The sequence below is a fragment of the Eurosta solidaginis genome, chromosome 5 (genome assembly GCF_040869045.1).
Source record: "Eurosta solidaginis isolate ZX-2024a chromosome 5, ASM4086904v1, whole genome shotgun sequence".
Lineage (NCBI taxonomy): Eukaryota > Metazoa > Arthropoda > Insecta > Diptera > Tephritidae > Eurosta > Eurosta solidaginis.
Window position 1 is genome coordinate 196,969,624 of NC_090323.1, and position 21,803 is coordinate 196,991,426.

Sequence of the window (21,803 nt, forward strand, 5' to 3'; positions counted from 1 at the left end):
ACTCATCAACGGCTTTCATTTGATATCCATATTCTATACACACATTCTAGGGGTACCCAGGTCCACGTTTTGGCCTATATCTCGAGACCCTAGTCACCCAGGGGTATGAAAATTACCCTCTACTAAAGCACTCATCAACAGCTTTCATTTGATATCCATATTCTATAAACACACTCTAGAGGTACCCGGGTCCACGTTTTGGCCTATATATCGAGACCCGACTCACCCAGGGGTATGAAAATTACCCTCTACTAAAGCACTCATCAACAGCTCTCGGCTCCACTCCTGATTCCGTTAGATATATACATGGATATATAGATACATAAATAGATACAGGCCAAGCTAATAAAAGCGTGTTAAAAAGGGCTCCAGTATGCTCTTTAATAGATGTGCCATGACTCCACTTCTATCATTAATAAAGGAATGCGTTTTTCGCATTATGTGCAAGGTTTCAAATCTATGGCCATTTGGGGTGATCATAAGTTCAATTGACCTTATGTCCGTTAACCTTATGTCACCCCACCATAACATTGTTGCATTGTCATCGAGCCCTGATACGTGTGCAAAGTTTCAATCAAACTTATGGCCATTCAAAGTGGTAATAAGGCCAATTAACCTTATGGCCGTTGATCTTATGTCACCACACCATCACATTAATGCATTGTCATCGGTCCTTCATACGTATGCAAATTTTCAAATTAATCAGACTTCTAGAAACCGGTGAAAATTAAGCTCAAAAATTCCGTTACATACATACATAGATAGATACAGGCCAAGCTAATAAAAGGGTGTTAACTTTTTTTAAAAATAAACTTTTATTATTGGTTAAAAAATTTAACTAAAAAGTAAAAAAATAAATTGACTGTAAAGAAATATAACACTCTGTAAATTCATTGTACCCACGATGACAAGCTCAGGGGAAGCCGAGATAATGAATTCTAACTTTAAGAACTTAAATTTTCCTTTTTTCAATTTTATGAACAAAAATTAAAGTAAAACAAAAATACTCATTTATACACATTTATGTACATCATCCGAGAAATGATTGAGATTTCTATGCTTAAATTTGATTAATAATCACTTTCGCTCTTTAATAGTTTTAACTGAATTTTCAATATTCTTTGTAAACTAAGCTAAGATTTATTTTGAACGTATCATATTTTTATCGATAGTTCAAGGGCGGCGGTGTTGAGTTCATAATTGCAATATGTACATATAATGTTATATTTTAGTTCATAAAGGGTTAATGCGCAAGCATAGCAATCATATGTTTGACATTTGCTTTATATCTTTTTTCGTTGTCATTATTACTTCTTGCTTACTTATCCGTGCAACTACTGCCAGCAAAAATTCAGTGCTCTAAACCATTTTATAAATCCAAATAAAATACTATTACTTAATACAAATAAATGAACATCATTTGAGTCCCGCATTCATTTATTTGATTGGATACCACTGGTAAGCCGCTTCCTGCATACAGTCCACCGCATCAGGTAAACTGCATCAACAAAGCCGTTAATAAACCCAATGTTACATACAAAATACAAATTCTTAGTTAGGTTAGGATAAGAGGGCGTGCGTGGGCGATACCCACACTTCCACTTGGAGACATTTTTGGCCATTTTGAGTACCCTCAGTAAGTACAAGGTGGCGGCAAATTCGTTTAGCCACATTATCTCCTAGCGGTTCTCAACGAACCACTTGCTTTCCCTGATGGACCCAAGAAGAAGCGAGACATCCACCTTCCCAACCTCTGCCAGGCTATCGAAGAAGCGTGAGCCCAGAAATCTGAGCATTCTTCTTTGAAGCGCCTGGCATCGGCAGAGAAAGTGGTATATCGACTCTTCTTTCTTTGTTGGTATTCGCCACCGCGGAGCATTGGCGCGATAGCACAATGACCTGTGATGACACCCGTAAGTACGCTCACCGCAGATTTGTTCAGTTTGAGAAGGAAGCTGGTGCCCTTCCTATCCAAGCATGGCCATAAGGACCTTGAGACTTCGCAGTCAACCCGATTGGTACATAGCAAGTCCGTTGCCCTGTTCTCATATTCGTCGATTTGCACTAGGAGACAACTCAGCGGCGGTCGGATGGAACTCTCCACCAGGGACCCAGCAAAGGGAGACATTGAGATGACTTATAGAAGCCGAAGAGGCTCTACACCTCCGCATGATGTCCGAATTTATCGTGTTGGACTCTAATGCCCTTAAGGCGGCTTGGCTGTCAACAAAGATTGTTACATCGGTGTTTAATCCGCTTAATTGCCCCTTCGTCATATCGTCCAGAATCGTCGCGTGTCCGTGCTTAGCTGTTTTCCACATGTTGGATTCTCTTAGTCGTAGAACTCCTCTAGCGGCTAATCCCTGCACGAAGACTTGTAGTGGCGTCAAATAAAAGATGACATTTAGCGCTTCCTGAGGTGCGCTGCTCACGGCGCCTGACATTCCTATGCAAACCAGCCTTTGTACATTCCCGATCCCCTGCTGATTACTCTTTTTGTCTAGCGCCTTCCACCAGACTGGAGCTCCATATGGTAGTATCGATCGAATGACTGTGCTGTACATGCCATGAATGATATGTGTTGCCAGTCCCCAGTTCCGCCCAAAAGCCCTTTTGCAGGCGTAGTATGCTGCTAGAGCTTTCTTTGATTTCATCTCAACGTTCGAGTATAATTCCAAGATATTTCGCTCCGAAGATAGGTTTAACGTTGTGCCGTTTAGCCTCGGTAAGATAAAGGAGGGTATCTTTTCTTTGTCGTGAACAGGACAAGTTCGGTTTTTGGTTAGGTTTACCCCAGCCCATTTTGCCCTGCCCATCGCGAAATGTCGCAAAGTGCCGATTCCATGAGTTCGCTTATGGTTAGCAAAAATTTTCCTGTGATCAGAATCACTAGGGCATCGGCGTATGCAACTACCTTTCTTCCTTTTCTCCTACAGATTTCAAGAATTTCGTTGACCACGAGTATCCAGAGACCCCCGCCATGTGGGTCCCTCTGGTGGTCATTTTGTCAATAGAACCAGTCCCTAAATTCGAGTTGAAAACTCTACTCCTAAGCATAGAATCAATCCGTGCAACTATAGAGCTTTGGGTACCATATGGTGTAAGAGCCTTGCAGAAGGCCTCCGTCTACACGTTACTGAAAGTGCCATCAATGTCGTGGAAAGCTGTCAATGCGTATTCGTTGCAGCTTAGTGAGTTCTCGATGGCACTGACTGCCTCATGAAGGGCACTTTCAACTGATTTGCCTTTTTGGTATGCATGCTGAGCTGCATATATCTACCAGAGATTGGCATTTTTTCTAATGTGTAGATCGACAAGTCCCTCCAGTGTTTTAAGGATAAAGGTGGAGAGGCTTATTGGTCTATAGTCTTTGGCTTCCGTGTGGTTAAGTTGCTTAGTTTGCTTCTCCAGGCTTCGGGTAAATAACCATCTTGTAGGCATCTTGAGAAGATGCCGTGTAGATATGGTATCAGTTACTCACAAACGGCTTGTAACACAGCCGGTATCATACCATCCGCTCCGGCCGATTTGTAGGGCTCAAATGATTTTATAGCCAATGATATTTTATCCCAGTCAGCGATGTCCGTGGCGTCGGTTTCGGAGGGGTATGCGCGGTTTTCTGGCATCGTCGTGCCTGTCGTATCCGTGCATCCAGAAAAGTGTGTCTCCATCAAGACCTCTAGAGTTTCCTGACTGGGGACGGTCCATGAGCCATAAGACTTCCTTTTGCTACTAGGGGCTGAACTAAATCCTGATAGTATTTTGCGAAGTCTTGATGCCTCATTTATCTCGCCAAGTTCTCACAGTATTGCTCCCTAGATATCCTTTCTGCCTTTTTGATGCAGCTTTTGTATTTGTTAAAGCTACATCTGTAGGCATCCCAGTCCTCTTCCAGACGGCTATGTTTGGCTTTGTTGAAGAGTTTTCTTGTTGTTGACCTGAGTTGGCTTAGCTTTGTGTTCCACCACGTAGGTCTAGGTCTTACCCGTGGTGTAGTAAGGGGACAACAGAGTTCAAAAGTGCTTGTCAATATCGTTGTCAGTCGGCTTACCGCTCTGTCTATATTGTTAGCTCCCCATCTGACTTTCATTTCCGTGGATGCCAGTTTGTGAGATACTACTTCAGAATATATGTTCCAGTCTGTTTTTCTTGGATTTCTGTATGGCCGGGAACTTCCACTTCAAGATCGATGTTGAAGAGTATCCTACTGTGGTCCGAGAAGGAGCATGTGTCTGAGATTCTGCAGTTATCGATTCTTACAGTGGGAGAGTCTGTGGCCAGGGTGATATCTATGACTTCCTCTCTAATTCTATTCCTAAACGTTGGCTGGTTGCCTTTGTTGCATACAATTAGGTTAGTAGTAAGTAGTCAAAAATGGACTCACCTCTTGCGTTTATGTCGCAGCTCCCCCATAGCTCATGATGTCCGTTAGCGTCGCAGCCGTTACAAGGCCGGTTCTATGCGTGTCAGTGGTGGCGTGTCCCCCTCGTACGGGAAGTATGTTGACCATAGCAGCAGCATGCGCCCTGCTTTTGTTCGCATACTACAGTGACAAGGTCTCCGTTGCAGTGCTGTGTAGAGATAAATAGAATAGTATTTTTCTTAGCTACAATGCATGCCCTAATTTTACCCTCCTGTGGTGCAAGTAGACGGTAGCCGTCTAGCCCTAATCCGCAAACCCTGCCGCTTACCAGCCAGGGTTTTTGGATTAGAGCTATGTCCATTCCGTTTTCTGCAATGTATTTCGTTAGGTCGAGCGAGGCGGAAGCTGAGTGGTGCAAATTAATCTGCACCACCGCGAACTTCTCCCTTTGTGGCATCTGGCCTGTCAACAGGCACAAAGACCTTAAGAGAACCCAGCCCAAACCTAACGACCCCTTTGAGCCTCTTTATGGCTTGCAGCGACGTTTGATCGATTGCGATCGGTAGGTAGCTGCCCGCCCTTGTCTTGAAAGGGGTCATCGAGACCACCTGCCATTGGTCTGCCTTCAGCTCTTTATTCTGCTTGCCCAGTAGTTTCAGTATGGTCTCCGTTGCCATTACTGGAGGTGGCATCCATACTGAGACCACCGGACGAAGCGGTAAACTGCCAAAGAGCGCCCAAGCTGTGGACTGTCTTTGTTAAGAAATCCATAGATTTCTTGTTGCAGCAGCCGATGACCTTAACGCCCTTCTGCGAGCCTGCGCCGTCGAAGGATATCTCATCGCTTTCAACCTCGAGCATCCTCTACATTACCTTTCCTTCTACAAGCAGCCACCTTTCCGGCGTTATCTTCCCGTCAGGGTTGATTTTGTCGATGATGGCCACTTGTAGACCTGAGGGGCAGGCGAAGGTAGTGTGAGGTTTCCGCTTTTTCGATTACTTTTCAGGTCCCTCATCGGATCTGATCATCTTCCGGCCTTGTCCGCCCATCGATCCGGACGAGGACGATTGATTAGCGTCCTTGCCCTGATCATTTGATGCTTCCTGGCCGTCAGCTTTAGCAGCGTTAGTTGCTTTGTACTTTGCTACTAACTTTCTGTGTTTCTTAATAAGAGTGAAGGTAGTAAGAAGAGTTTTTGTAGCCCATCAGAACTTTATGCTCCCTTTTTACCTTCTCCGACTCTGACCTTTGTCCTCCGCGGTTCCTGACATCTGGGCTTGGTCCTTCAGCAGAACGCTTTTAGCCTCGGAGTTTATTTCATCGTCGTCGCTCACCAGTGATGATTGTTCTTCCTCGGTGGCGCTGACGATGGTTAGACTCCTCAACCGAGACCTAACGCATCCCTCAGCACCAGATTCAGATCCTAGTTTTGCTGTGCTCCACATCGGACTGGGATAGAGCTCTTGTTATTCTCTTAGTTAACTCATTATTCCTTTATTGAGTGCCTAATGGAGTCAAAAATCTAGACGGTTTTTTTTTGAATTAATTATACATTAGTGGATTGTGTGATTAAAAAATAAGTAGAAACTTCTAGATTTCAGGAAATAGGCACAAAAAATATTTGGTTGTTTTCAAAAGAAAATTTCCATGCAATTTGTTTATATATGTGCACAGTTTAATTGTGCTATTGAATTGAGAAATATCATGTGATATAATGTTTGTATTTTTAATGAATAAACACCCCTCACTAGGGTACGCACCTTGCCGTTGGTGTGAGGGCTGAGCCGAACTCCATAGCGCCCGACTAGGAGCCGGAGCTTTTTAGGACTGGCATCTACACCGTTGCACCTCATAGAAGGGCGGCGGGGTGCCGGTGACCAAGAATTGCGAACCCCCTAATCCAGGGTGTTATGCGGACCGTGCCTATTGGACGAATATCAGCCAAGGGATAAATGGGGGGGGGGGGGGGGGGGGGGAGTCGCGTGGTGAAATGGTGTGAAGATGATAGTGATGAAATCGGAGGATAAAATGCGACTTCTGCAGAATCAGAATCCGAACATACCGACACAGGATTGGAAGGTACTTACTGTATCTCGAACTACGGAGGAAGGTCAGTTCTACATCTTCTAAATAAACAAGGAGGCTGAGGATATATTGTACATTCAGCTTGGAAAAATTTCCTTTAGTACAGGCAAAATTTATATGCGACTCAGGAAAAGAAGTCCCAATGATAAAAGTCGTAACACGCTAGAAGTGCGCGAAGTCGAAAAGGACCTCAAAAGCCCAAGAGAAAAAGGACAGGTGGAGGTAGCCGACGTAACAACGAATATGCTAGAGAGGACGAACAGCCAAATGGTGCTGCGAGTCGCACAGAGGTACAACGGGCACATCAGTTGCGTGAGGCTGAAGGGGGCCTCTAATACTCTTAACCCAAAGGGCAAGGAGAGGACGAGGACATCACGACGAAGGTGCTGGATGGGGACAAACAGCCCAACGGTGCTGCGATTCCTACAGATAAACCTCCAACACAGTAAAGTGGTGTCGAGCGAACTCCTCCTAACCTTTGAGGAGGGTTCGCTTGACGTGGCGCTGATCCAGGAGCCGTGGCTCTCATCGGCAGGAAAGTTTTCTGGACTTCGCGCGTGTGGACTTGACGTTTACTACACGCAAACGGAAGGACGGGTGTGAGCTGTATTAATGGTAAGGAAACAGCTGCATTCATATATGCTGCCTAATTACACTACTGAGGACATCGTAGTAGTGGCCGTTGAGCAGAAGAATAAGCAGGCATTTATACTGGCATCCTGCTACATGGCCCATGCTGCGGAGGTTCCACCGATGGAGTGCAAGAGGCTAGTACGGGACGAGAGCGCAAAGGGTGGTTGGTCATAGGCGCGGATGGATATGCGCACCACAATGCGTGGGGAGAAGCAGATACGAACGAGAGAGGCGAATCTCTATTTTGTTACATCCTGCAAGAGGAAGTGTCCCTACATCTATTGGCCCAACATCCAGCAATGTCCTGGATATTACATTGCACTCCGAACGTGATATATCAAGGTATATTTGGATGGTTCTTGATAGACAATCCTTCTCCGACCATGCGTATATCAGCTTCAGCATCCCCCGAAAGAGGGTAGATAAGGGAGGAACCTTTAGAAACCCTAGGCCAACGGACGAAATTCCATAAACAGGTAGAAGCGAACTGGGACAACCCAAAAAAGTTGCCAATGTGGAGGAACTGGAGGAGCCTAATGAATTCCTAACAAAGGCGCTTGTGACTGCGTATAACAAAGCTTGCCCTCTAAGAGGATTAAGAGGAAAAGCAAAGCCGCCATGGTGGAGCAATGAGCTGATTCTTCTAAGAAGATAGGCAAAAGAAATGTTTAAGCTGGCAAAGATCGCGGAAAGCGAAGCTTGTCCAGACAAGTACGGGGATCTACTGAGGATATACAAGCGTGAAATTTCCAGGGGAAGATAATCTCATGGAAAAGTTTCTGTATGGACATAGAGTTCTCCAACGAACCGGCACGGTTGAGAAAAGTCCTAGCAAGGGGAAACATAGCCAAGGCCACGAAATGATAGGACAAGGGGCTCGCTGCAAAGAGGGGAGCTATCACCTCTGCTGTGGACGCTGGTCATCAACCAACTGCTCAGGCGATTCGATGAGGGACCCGTAAAACTTACGGCTTACGCAGGTGGCGATGGAATTGGCATAAGTGGAAAGTGCCTTCCAACGATTAGCTCTTTGATGGATCGGGCGCTTCGGGATATTCATACCTGGGCATCAAATTTCGGGTTGAGAGTCAACGCGGAGAAAACGGATATGGTCTTGTTTACAAAGAGGTACAAGGTCACAAAATGGACCAGGCCTAAGTTAGGATTGGTGACACTACAGGAGAATCCTTGTACAAAATACCTAGGAATCATCATAGACCGTAAGCTATGATGGAAGCTAAACGTGGAGGAGAGGGTGAAGAAGGCTTCAACGGCACTTTATGCATGTAAAAGAATACCCGGGTGTACGTGGTGCTTATGGCCCTCTCTTTCTCATTGCGTTTTTACAGTGATTTTAAGCCCTATTATATACTACGGAGTTCTTGTCTGGTGGAAAGCCACACAAAAAACAACCTTCCTCAAAAAATTAGAGGGGGTATGCAGACTACCAATTTTTAGCATTTCGGGAGCCGTGAAAATAACCCCGACGGCTGCACTGTATGACATTCTGCACATTCCACATGTAGACCTGGTAGCAAAGAACATAGCGTTAGCAACTGCAACCAGGCTCGGTGCATCGGGACAGCTTGAGCGACGACCATATGGCCATAGTAGTATAGCGCCATCAATCACAAGACGAACAGACTACCTGATTCTCTTCGAGGGCGATCTTAAGGCCACAATAGAGGTGGACGGTTGGCGCAAGGGTGCTCAAATGGCGAACGAGGCGATACATGTGTATGCAGATGGTTCCAAAGTAGTGGAAGGAGTAGGGTCTGCGGTATACGGAAATAAACAGATCCTACGGGCTGCCGGATTACTGTAGCGTTTTCCAAGTGGAAATATTAGCTGTAACTAAAGTAGTAGAAACCCTGCAAAGGGAATAGCTTAAGCTGCAACCGTGTTAACTTTTGTTTTGACTGTCAAGCAGCAATTAAGGCAATAATCACGCATAGCACAGCATCTAAAAGCGTATCAGAGTATAAGCTGTCCCTAGATAGAATCGGGATAGGCAAAAGCATACATTTATATTGGGTCCCAGGGCATACGGGAATAAATGGTAATGAAAAAGCGGATGAACTAGCTAAATAGGGCGCATCCATTGAAGCTTGCTCCGTAGACGTCCCAATTAGACTGGGCGAGACTAAGCTAACTAATATTAAACAAATAAGGTCGACAGCCATGTTTGGAAAAGCTTCTCGCACCTGCTGTAGTCTCTAAGCTTATATTTTCTCTTGTTTGATGTTAAAATATTGGCGGCTGCAATGAAATACGCAGCATCTTATAATCATTATCTCGTCTGCCGTCTTCTCGCTGACGAGAAAAAGAATTTCCGACCTGCAGTAGGTAAAGATATTGCTATTGCTGTCCCTCACCAGCGAGAAACATCAACTCGATTTGTGCATAAGAACAGAGCACTAGTATGGAGCGACTACACGGAGAGATCGTGTTTACGTTACATTCTCCCTAAAATTATAAAGGTCGGAGCCTAACTGCCTATATTGTATGGCTAATGTACGACATATCTTATTAGATTGCGAACGCTACGCATACCAATAAATAGGGGCAGTATAGATACAGAAACCTACGGCTGTCCTGCCTATTTACGTAAGATTAGTCTTAAAGATTACAATTTACAGTGCGCAGTAATGTGAAGCATGGGTTCAGGTGTTGAAAAGTGCCTCCAACATTGCAAAGTCGCACACGCGGAGTGCCCCAGTACCAGAACATATAATACCGAGGCTTCTGCTTCCATAAAGCCAGGCAAAAAATAAATAAGCATGTTTTTTATTAAACACTAACCAATTAGACTTAAACATATCGCTTGGATAACGTTTTTTTAATTGAAAAAAACTTTATCCTAAACTTTTGCTGTTAATTTGCCCGGGAGTTGAACCCAGGTGGTATTGTAGTGGAGCACGCTACCGCTAAACCATGGCGACTGCCATGCAAATATATAAGTTGAGCTAGCATAAGCGTGTTAAAAACATGTAATTTCTGAAGAAACCAACAATACTTCAATGAAGACAAAACCATTTACGGAATAAAAATACAACAACGAACATTTCAAAGTACCTGCAAAGTAACTGTCAGTTACTGCGAAAAAAAAAAAAAAAACAAATCAACTCACTGTTGCAGTCAACTTTAGTTAAATTTCATAGAAATTTACACCCTTAGTAATTACCTCTCTATGCATAAGCATTTACATGAAAAATAACGCCAACACCAGTTTCCTCAAGGGTATTTGTCAAAATATAATTCATAATCACATAGAACAAGTAAGGAACGCTAAGTTCGGATGTAACCGAACATTACATACTCAGGTGAGAGCTTTGGAGACAAAATAAGGGAAAATAACCATGTAGGAAAATGAACCTAGGGTAACCCTGGAATGTGTTTGTATGACATTGGTATCAAATGGTAGGTATTACAGAGTATTTTAGAAGGGAGTGGGCCATAGTTCTATAGATGGACGCCTTTTCGAGATATCGACATAAAGGTGGACCAGGGGTGACTCTAGAATGCGTTTGTACGATATGGGTATCAAATGAAAGATATTAATGATGGTTTTAAAAGGAAGTGTCCCTTAGTTGTATATGTGACGGCGTTTTCGAGATATCAACCAAAATGTACAGCAATGTGATCCAGAACATCATCTGTCGGGTACCGCTAATTTATTTATATATGTAATACCACGAAAAATATTCCTGCCATGATTCCAAGGGCTTTTGATTTCGCCCTGCAGAAATTTTTCATTTTCTTCTACTTAATATGGTAGGTGTCACACCCATTTTACAAAGTTTTTTCCAAAGTTATATTTTTTTTCGTTAAAACACCAATCCAATCACCATGTTTCATCCCTTTTTTCGTATTTGGTATAGCATTATGGCAATTTTATCATTTATCGAAATTTTCGATGCTGAGGTCATAGTCGGATTTAGCAAATTTTTGATATCAAGATAAAGTGAGTTCAGATAAGTACGTGAACTAAGTTTAGTAAAGATATATCAATTTTTGTTGAAGTTATCGTCTTAGCGGGCTAGCGGAAGGACAGACGGCCGACTGTATATAAAAACTGGGCGTGGCTTCAACCGATTTCGCCCATTTTCACAGAAAACCGTTACCGGCATAGAAGCCGGATTGGTAAATTTTTGTTCGACTTATGGCATTAAAAGTATTCTAGACAAATTAATCGAAAAAGGGCGAAGTCGCGCCCATTTTGAAATTTTCTTTAATTTTTGTATTTTGTTGCACCATATCATTACTAGGGTTGAATGCTGACATAATTTCCTTATACATACATATACTGTAATAATATTAAATTTTTTGTTAAATTTGACATAAAAATTTTTTATTTTTTTTTAAATTGGGCTTGTTTGGCATCCACCGTGGTATGATGGTAGCGTGCTCCGCCTACCACACCGTATGCCCTGGGTTCGCACCCCGGGCAAAGCAACATCAAAATTTTAGAAATAAGGTTTTTAAATTAGAAGAACATTTTTCTAAGCGGGGTCGCCCCTCGGCAGTGTTTGGCAAGCGCTCCGGGTGTATTTCTGCCATGAAAAGCTCTCATTGAGTCGGCATAAAACATGTAGCTCCCGTCCGGCCAATTTGTAGGGAAAATCAAGAGGAGCACGTCGCAAATTGGAAGAGACGCTCGGCCTTAGATCTCTTCGGAGGTTATCGCGCTTTACATTTATTTATTTATTTGTTCGGCATCCGATTTTGCTAATTTTTATTTAGCACACATATAGTAATAGGGGTAACGTTCCTGCCAAATTCCATCATGATATCTTCAACGACTGCCCAATTACAGCTTCCAAAACTTTTAAATTACCTTCTTTTAAAAGTGGACGGTGTCACGCCCACTGTCCAAAATTTTACTAATTTTCTATTCTGCGTCATAAGGTCAACCCATCTACCATGTTTCATCGCTTTGGTAATGATTTATCGCACTTTTTCAGTTTTTCGAAATTTTCGATATCGAAAAAGTGGGCGTGGTTATAGTCCGATTTCGTTCATTTTAAATAGCGATCTGTGATGAGTGCCCTGGAACTTGAATACCAAATTTCATTAAGACACCTCAAAATTTACTCAAGTTATCGTGTTTACGGACGGACGGACGGACGGACGGACTTGGCTAAATGAATTTCTTTTTTCGCCCAGATCTTTTGATATATATACATATCTATCTCGATTAGTTTATGCCGTTACGGGGTACCATTATGCGAACAAAGTTAATATACTCTGTCAGCTCTGCACAGCTGAGTATAAAAATATAGGCGGTCATACTTCAGTTTACACATTTAACTTGCAACAAAACCAAATTATTGGTATGCAAATATGTACAATGTACTTACAGATTATGATACACACACTTACATGTCATTACAACTACACATGTTTTTATATATTCGCATGTTTGGCCATATGACGTCTCAGTACACGCAGTTAGTTTATAATATGATTTTGCTTGACATTGTTGCATATCTGTAGGCGCATATTTAATCAACATCGACTAATAATGAAAAATGTATATTTCATTTTTTAATTTATAAAAACTTAATTTAAATATATATATGATATTATATCAATGTTTGCTGTCATTATGAAAGTGTCTAAAAATGTTACAAAAAATTGGTTACAACGTCAAGAGTTACGTTTGCAACATATTAAATTATGGCAGCGTAGCCGCAAAGTAAGCAGCAGCGAGTAAGTAATGATATTTTTAATGTGATTTACATAGGGTGATTCAAAATTGCGTGTCAATTTAGCGCTCACTTATTGCATAATTTTTTTTGAGTTGCACACATTTTTTTTCGTGAAATTGGTGCTCAAGGCTCTCATGTCAGCTAATTGTAACTCAAGATAAATTCGTTGATTGCGTGCTGTTTTTTTGATACAGTTAAACATTAAGATAAAGCGCGCTTGAAAGGTGTTGCCTTCCAATTTTTAAAGCTAAATATATTTTTGCTAACTAAGAAAAGGACCCCAACTAAAAATAAAAATAAATGTAAGGCGCGATAACCTTTCGAAGAGATTTCAGGCCGAGCTTCTCTTCCTATTAGCGTCGTGCTGCTTTAAAATTTTCCTACATATTGTTGTTCCTACCCACTTGTTTTATGCCGACTCCGAACGGCATCTGCTAGGCAGATGTTTTTTCACTGAGAGCTTTTCTTGGCAGAAATACACGCGGAGTGCTTGCGAAACATTGACGAGGGACAACATCGCTTAGCAACATTTTTCATGTAATTGAAAAAAAAAACTTGTTTCTAAAATTTTGAAGTTGCTTTGTTCGGGGCGTGAACCCTAGGATCTTCGGTGTGGTAAACATAGCACGCTACCATCACAACACGGCGGCCGCCAAAGGACCCTAAAAGGCACCCGAAAAGCTAACATATGTAAACTGAGAGTTCAGAAACGTGTTCTAGTAACCATCATCGTGTAAAATTTTGTAATATTTCTCTAATATAACTAAAAATTTAGATTTTTTGACATATCACTAATATGCTTACTTATGTATTTATGTTTCTCTCACCAGAATCGGAAAGCTCGGAAAAATTTTAGTAATACCCCTTGATTGATGGAAAGGCTCTAATCAGTGTTTGAAATTTGCTACTCCGCCAGCTCTGAAAACAAACAGAGCGAAGAGCAGAGCCATATATAAAAAAGTGATATCGTTTCGCTCTTCTACGAGCTTCGTCGCGTTTTGGAGCGGAGTGAATAACAGAATGAAAATTTTGAATGATATGCTTTTTGTAGTGTACCAAAAGCATAAGCCAAGTATATTTCTCTTTGATGAGATACATTACAAATGAAAATCTAAATGTAGTCTCTTATAATGTCAATCCTCTTTGTTACTTCCTTTATAGATTTTTGAGTTATTAATAGTAAAAGTTGACAGTAACTGTGCCGTTTACGTGTCATCATCCGAACAGCTTCGAATATTTGAAAATAATTTCGAATTTAACTAATCAAAGATTTTTAGAATGATAGTGTAACGAATTTAGCGAAATCCTGGTTATTATACACATTCTGCTAAAGTTCGGATCTCTGAATTGTCGAATAAATAACTCCAATATTCAGTGTTGCAAAATGGTATTTATTTGGACTACTTGGAGTAGTACAACTATACTTCAATAACACGTACTTCACAAAAGCGTGTTTAAATTAAACTTAGTACTGATTTCACAGCTTGCGCTGCTTTTATACTCTCGGTTTGCTCGTTCTCCCATTTCTCCTAAGGTCTAGTCATTTCGCGTAAATGTGTTCGAGAACATTTGTATCTCATGCTGGGTTACCAGCTATATACATATATATTTGTAGTTTATGCTTTTCTTATAGCCATATGCGTGTGTATGTGTGAGTAACTACTTCGGCTGATGACTACATGTGTGTGTAATATATCTCTGCATTGCCTTATGTACTAGTGTAGCTGCTTGCTGTGTTTTATTGTTGCGATTATTTACTAACAGCATAGTGATATCAACATTCGCCACAATACATTTTTTTGTTTAATTTTATCGACCTATTTAAAACTTAGGGCCAGATTATGTACGTCGCCGTGATACTTGGCATCTTATTTACTCACATTCACAGACATCACATATTACGCCAACAACTTCAAAAAGACATTTAGGTTTACTCTCACTCACTAAAGTAAATTAATGCTCTAATTTGATAGGAATTTTGGTACATACGTTACGTTGTATATAATTTGCGCCTCAATGCCCAAAAAATGTCTCAGTAAAATTGTAAAAACCTTATTTCTGAGACTAACTGAAGTGTACGACGATTGAAACCGCTGAACATATTGTTCAGTGAAACCCAAACTTAAACCCCTTTGTTTGTTCAATATGAAAATTTACAAATGCAATTTTATCAATTTATTAATAAAGTTTTTCATTATTTCAAATATTATGCAGTCTAATTGATATGAGAATGAGAAACGGTACGCCGGCAATATTGACAAAGCGCAAAAGGCATTTAAGGATGTTACAAAGTAAGTTAAGTATATTGGTTAGATAAATATCTATGTATGTTTTAGATACACATAGGTTTAGAGCTTACGATTACTTCTCGAACACAAGCGAGATTTTCGGGACCCGAGAAATCGAGAACTCGACTTCTAGCGAGATTATTATGTCTCGAAGTACTCGTAAATCTCGCGAGCTTCTCGACATTCTTATGTAGTCGCTGTATTGACAATATTTATACACTTGGTTTTTTCTACTTGTGACTTTTTTGTTGATTATATTGCTTCAATGACATTTAACTCAAAAAAAATTTATTATACATATAATTTTGTTCGCAATATTTTATTTTTTCAACGAGACATCAAGAACACGGCTTCTCGCGAGATTCTCGAATCTCGAATTACTCGTAAGGCTTGTGAGATTCTCGAATCTTAATTCAATAGCTGCATTGGCAATATTCTATACATTTCGGGGGTTTTATACTCAGTAGAGCAGAGTTCACAGAGGATATTAAGTTTGATTGGATAACGGTTGGTTGTACAGGTATAAAGGAATCGAGATAGATATAGACTTCCATATATCAAAATGATCAATATCGAAAAAAAAAAATTCGATTGAGCCATGTCCGTCCGTCCGTTCACACGATAACTTGAGTAAATTTTGGAGTATCTTGATGAAATTTGGCATGTAGATTCCTGAGCACTCATCTCAGATCGCTATTTAAAATGAATGATATCGGACTATAACCACGTCCACTTTTTCGATATCGAAAATTTCGAAAAACCGAAAAGGTGCAATAATTCATTAGCAAGGACAGATAAACCAATGAAACTTGGTAGGTGTGTTGAACTTATGACGCAGAATAGAAAATTAGTAAAATTTTAGGCAATGGGCGTGGCACCGCCCACTTTTAAAAGAAGGTAATCTAACATTTTTGCAAGCTGTAATTTGGCAGTCGTTGAAGATATCATGATGAAAGTTGGCAGGAACGTTACTCCTATTACTATATGTACACTTAATAAAAATTAGCAAAATCGGAGAAGGACCACGCCCACTTTTAAAAACAAATTTTTTTAAAGTAAAATTTTAACAAAAAATTTAATATTTTTACAGTATACTAGCAGACCCGGTAGACGTAGTTCTGCCCTAAATTTGGCCTATCTGCATACATTTAAATAAGCTTTTTCCGTCTAACTCTGCCCTACCACTCTACACTTTTTCCTAATCCTTTTATTTGCTCCTACCTCCGTCTTTTTCGCTTCATCTCCATCTTCATCTCATTCTATCTTTTCTCTTCTCTCAAGTTTTTCTCCTTCTTCTTCATCTCTTATTGCTAATCCCAGAGGGTAGTATGTATTTTATTCAAGTCCCATTCCGACTCTCAGTCCCAGTCCCAGTCCGAGTCTCAGTCCCAGTCCTAGTCCTAATCCTAGTCCCAGGCCGTCTCTGGTACACTTCGCGGAGAACAGCATCGTAAATAATAATATGGGCAAATTTATAAACGAAATTTCAGGCAAATCAAATAGGACGTATGTAAATAGGTACATATGTTAATAGGTAGGTAGGAATTATTAATTCTTGTTTTTGTTTCGGCTTCTCATGTATATTTATCAGTTTTGCCAGGTTGATGCGACTAAATCGAATATCACAATGCATTTTAGAGCTCTCAGCAACAGCTTTCATTTGATATCCATAATACACACACATTCTAGGGGTATCCCGTATATGTATTATAGCACACATCAACAGCTTCAATTTGATACCCATAATATAAAAACATATTCCAGGTGTATCTGGGTACACGTTTTGGGCTATATCCCGAGACCCTAGCCTCCCAGTTGTATGAAAATTATCCTGTACTATAGCACTCATCAACAGCTTTCGTTTGATATCCATATTGTAGAAACACATTCTAGGGGTACCCGGATCCACGTTTTGGGCTATATCTCGAGACCCTAGCCTCCCAGTTGTATGAAAATTATTCTGTACTATAACACGCATCAACAGCTTTCATTTGATATCCATATGGTATAAACACATTCTAGGGGTACTCGGGTCCACGTTTTGGGCCATATCTCGAGACCATAGCCTCCCAGTTGTATGAAAATTATTCTGTACTATAACACGCATCAACAGCTTTCATTTGATATCCATATTGTATAAACACATTCTAGGAGTACCCGGGTCCACGTTTTGGGCCATATCTCGAGACCCTAGCCTCCCAGTTGTATGAAAATTATTCTGTACTATAACACGCATCAACAGCTTTCTTTTGATATCCATATTATATAAACACATTCTAGGGGTACCCGGGTCCACGTTTTGGGCCATATCTCGAGACCCTAGCCTCCCAGTTGTATGAAAATTATTCTGTACTATAACACGAATCAACAGCTTTCATTTGATATCAATATTGTATAAACACATTCTAGGGGTACCCGGGTCCACGTTTTGGGCTATATCTCGAGACCCTAGCCTCCCAGTTGTATGAAAATTATTCTGTACTATAACACGCATCAACAGCTTTCTTTTGATATCCATATTATATAAACACATTCTAGGGGTACCCGGGTCCACGTTTTGGGCCATATCTCGAGACCCTAGCCTCCCAGTTGTATGAAAATTATTCTGTACTATAACACGAATCAACAGCTTTCATTTGATATCAATATTGTATAAGCACATTCTAGGGGTACTCGGGTCCACCTTTTGGGCTATATCTCGAGACCCTAGCCTTCCAGTTGTACGAAAATTATTTTGTACTATAACACGCTTTGGTGGTTAACCAAATATTTAAATATTTATTTTTTAAAAATATTATGTTATTTATTTGAAGTATAAAATATTATTTTTGTTTATTTTTGAGTTTAGATATTTTCCAACTAATTAGAATTTTCTTTTTTTTGAAGTTATTCAAAATTTTAAGTTAACACGAAAACTCAATTAAAATTATTTTAAAAATTAAAGTAAAGAGTATAAAGTAGTTAACACTATATTTACTCCCCCTCCAAGAAAATTTGAAACAAACAAATTATTAATTAATATTAAATGTAACCTTTTTTTTGTTTTTTGTTGTTTAATGTATTTGTATTTAAATTAGTGTTAATAAGTATGTTTGCTGGTTTAAGTAAATCAATTGAAATATTTTTAATAGTATTATTGTATTGAATTGTAAATGTTTTATGTTTCTTAGATATAACTTTAAAAGGTCCTTCATAAGGTGATTCTAAATTAGATTTACGAAGAACTTTAACAAAAACATACTCACAATTTTCTAATTGTTTAGGAACGAAAACATTTTCTTTGTTATGATGAAAAACTTTAGAACGAACAAGTGAAAAATATTCTCTTATTTTATGAAGAGCGTCATTAGAAAAATCATGTTCTTTATTACTATTTGAAATAATTAATTCACCAGGTATTCTAAGTGCTTGGCCATAAACAAGTTCAGCAGATGAACATTTTAAATCTTCTTTAATAGAAGTTCGTAAACCAAGTAGAATGAATGGTAAAATGTCAGACCAATGAACCGAGTCGTTTGATGCTATAATTGCTGCTTTTAAAGTTCGATGAAATCTCTCTATCATGCCATTTGCTTGGGGATGGTAAGGAGATGTATGAATTTTATGAGAACCTAAAAGTTTAGTTAATTCTGTAAAAAATTTTGAGGTGAATTGTGAACCTTGATCTACTGTAATATTTAATGGTATACCAAATCGTGGTATATAATTTTGAATAAAAGTTTTTACTATAGTATTTGTTGAAATATCTTTAAGCGGATAAGCTTCAGGCCAACGTGAAAATCTGTCAATAATTGTTAAAATATAACAATTTCCATTTGAAACTGGAAGAGGTCCAACAATATCCATATGAATATGTTCAAAACGGCCTGATGGTATTTGAATTTTTTGGATAGGAGATTTAGTGTGTCTTGAAATTTTGGATTTTTGACAATTGATGCAAGATGAAGTCCAATCGTTAATCTCTTTACGCATGTTAGGCCAATAATATTTATTTTGAATTAATTTTCTAGTTGTTCTTATACTTGGATGAGATAATGAGTGAATTTTGTCAAATATAATTCTTCTCATAGAATGTGGAACATAAGGTCGAAAAGGTTGTAGAGAAACATCACACCATATGTTTAAATTAATAATTGGAATATGAATTTCTTTTAAATTATTTTTAGAATTTGGATCAGAAATGTTTTTTTGTAAAAATGTATCAGTTTGCTGTTCTTTATATAAAGTTTCTAAATTTATATCCTGAGTTGAAATTGCATTTATTTCTGGAATACGGGAAAGTGTGTCGGCAACTATGTTGTCTTTTCCACGTATATATTGAATATCATTTGTAAATTGAGCAATATATTCAAGATGACGTAGTTGACGAGGAGATCTATCTACTTTAGAATTTAGAACATGAATTAAAGGTTTATGATCAGTATAAATTGTAAAAGTTCTACCTTCAAGAAAATGTTTAAAATGTTTAATTGAATTATAAATTATTATTTTTGTTTATTTTTGAGTTTAGATATTTTCCAACTAATTAGAATTTTCTTTTTTTTGAAGTTATTCAAAATTTTAAGTTAACACGAAAACTCAATTAAAATTATTTTAAAAATTAAAGTAAAGAGTATAAAGTAGTTAACACTATACACGCATCAACAGCTTTCATTTGATATCCATATTGTATAAACACATTCTAGGGGTACCCGGGTCCACGTTTTGGGCTATATCTCGAGACCCTAGCCTCCCAGTTGTATGAAAATTATTCTGTACTATGACACGCATCAACAGCTTTCTTTTGATATCCATATTATATAAACACATTCTAGGGGTACCCGGGTCCACGTTTTGGGCCATATCTCGAGACCCTAGCCTCCCAGTTGTATGAAAATTATTCTGTACTATAACACGAATCAACAGCTTTCATTTGATATCAATATTGTATAAACACATTCTAGGGGTACCCGGGTCCACGTTTTGGGCTATATCTCGAGACCCTAGCCTCCCAGTTGTATGAAAATTATTCTGTACTATAACACGCATCAACAGCTTTCAATTGATATCCATATTGTATAAACACATTCTAGGGGTACCCGGGTCCACGTTTTGGGCTATACCTCGAGACCCTAGCCTCCCAGTTGTATGAAACTTATTCTGTACTATAACACGCATCAACAGCTTTCATTTGTATCCATATTGTATAAACACATTCGAGGGGTACCCGGGTCCACGTTTTGGGCTATATATCGAGACCCTAGCCTCCCAGTTGTATGATAATTATTCTGTACTATAACACGCATCAACAGCTTTCATTTGATATCCATATTGTATAAACACATTCTAGGGGTACTCGGGTCCACGTTTTGGGCCATATCTCGAGACCCTAGCCTCCCAGTTGTATGAAAATTATTCTGTACTATAACACGCATCAACAGCTTTCATTTGATATCCATATTGTATAAGCACATTCTAGGGGTACTCGGGTCCACCTTTTGGGCTATATCTCGAGACCCTAGCCTTCCAGTTGTACGAAAATTATTTTGTACTATAACACGCATCAACAGCTTTCATTTGATATCCATATTGTATAAACACATTCTAGGGGTACCCGGGTCCACGTTTTGGGCTATATCTCGAGACCCTAGCCTCCCAGTTGTATGAAAATTATTCTGTACTATGACACGCATCAACAGCTTTCTTTTGATATCCATATTATATAAACACATTCTAGGGGTACCCGGGTCCACGTTTTGGGCCATATCTCGAGACCCTAGCCTCCCAGTTGTATGAAAATTATTCTGTACTATAACACGAATCAACAGCTTTCATTTGATATCAATATTGTATAAACACATTCTAGGGGTACCCGGGTCCACGTTTTGGGCTATATCTCGAGACCCTAGCCTCCCAGTTGTATGAAAATTATTCTGTACTATAACACGCATCAACAGCTTTCAATTGATATCCATATTGTATAAACACATTCTAGGGGTACCCGGGTCCACGTTTTGGGCTATACCTCGAGACCCTAGCCTCCCAGTTGTATGAAACTTATTCTGTACTATAACACGCATCAACAGCTTTCATTTGTATCCATATTGTATAAACACATTCGAGGGGTAACCGGGTCCACGTTTTGGGCTATATATCGAGACCCTAGCCTTCCAGTTGTATGATAATTATTCTGTACTATAACACGCATCAACAGCTTTCATTTGATATCCATATTGTATAAACACATGCTAGGGGTACCCGGGTCCACGTTTTGGGCTATATCTCGAGACCCTAGCCTCCCAGTTGTATAAAAATTATCCTGTACTATAGCACTCATCACCAGCTTTCATTTGATATCCATATTGTATAAACACATTCTAGGGGTACCCAGCTCCACGTTTTGGGCTATATCTCGAGACCCTAGCCTCCCAGTTGTATGAAAATTATCCTGTACTATAGCACTCATCAACAGCTTTCATTTGATATCCATATTGTATAAACACATTCTAGGGGTACTCGGGCCTACGTTTTGGCTTATATCTCGAGACCCTAGCCTCCCAGTTGTATGAAAATTATCGTTTACTATAGCACTCATCAACAGTTTTCATATGATATCCATATTGTATAAATACATTCTAGGGGTACCCGGGTCCACGTTTTGGGCTATATCTCGAGACCCTAGCCTCCCAGTTGTATGGAAATTATCGTGTACTATAGCACTCATCAGCAGCTTTCATTTGACA

At 39.6% G+C, this 21,803-nt stretch overlaps 1 protein-coding gene across 16 annotated transcripts in view; it reads left to right on the top strand.

Annotated features, from left to right (window-relative positions):
• Positions 1-21,803, top strand: part of Gr64e (Gustatory receptor 64e) — a 176,231-nt gene that overhangs the window by 66,340 nt on the left and 88,088 nt on the right. For 8 of the 16 annotated variants that reach the window (XM_067787304.1, XM_067787306.1, XM_067787301.1 and 5 more), the window contains one exon: positions 15,008-15,084. The exons of 4 other annotated variants lie outside the window; for them this stretch is intronic. In XM_067787304.1, the coding sequence (XP_067643405.1) occupies positions 15,018-15,084 (67 nt within the window). In that variant the 5' untranslated portion in view covers positions 15,008-15,017. Of the gene's footprint in view, positions 1-1,312; positions 1,494-12,690; positions 12,795-15,007; positions 15,085-21,803 lie in introns of those variants that run through there. 4 more of the 16 variants (XM_067787300.1, XM_067787314.1, XM_067787302.1 and 1 more) reach the window with 3 other exon arrangements.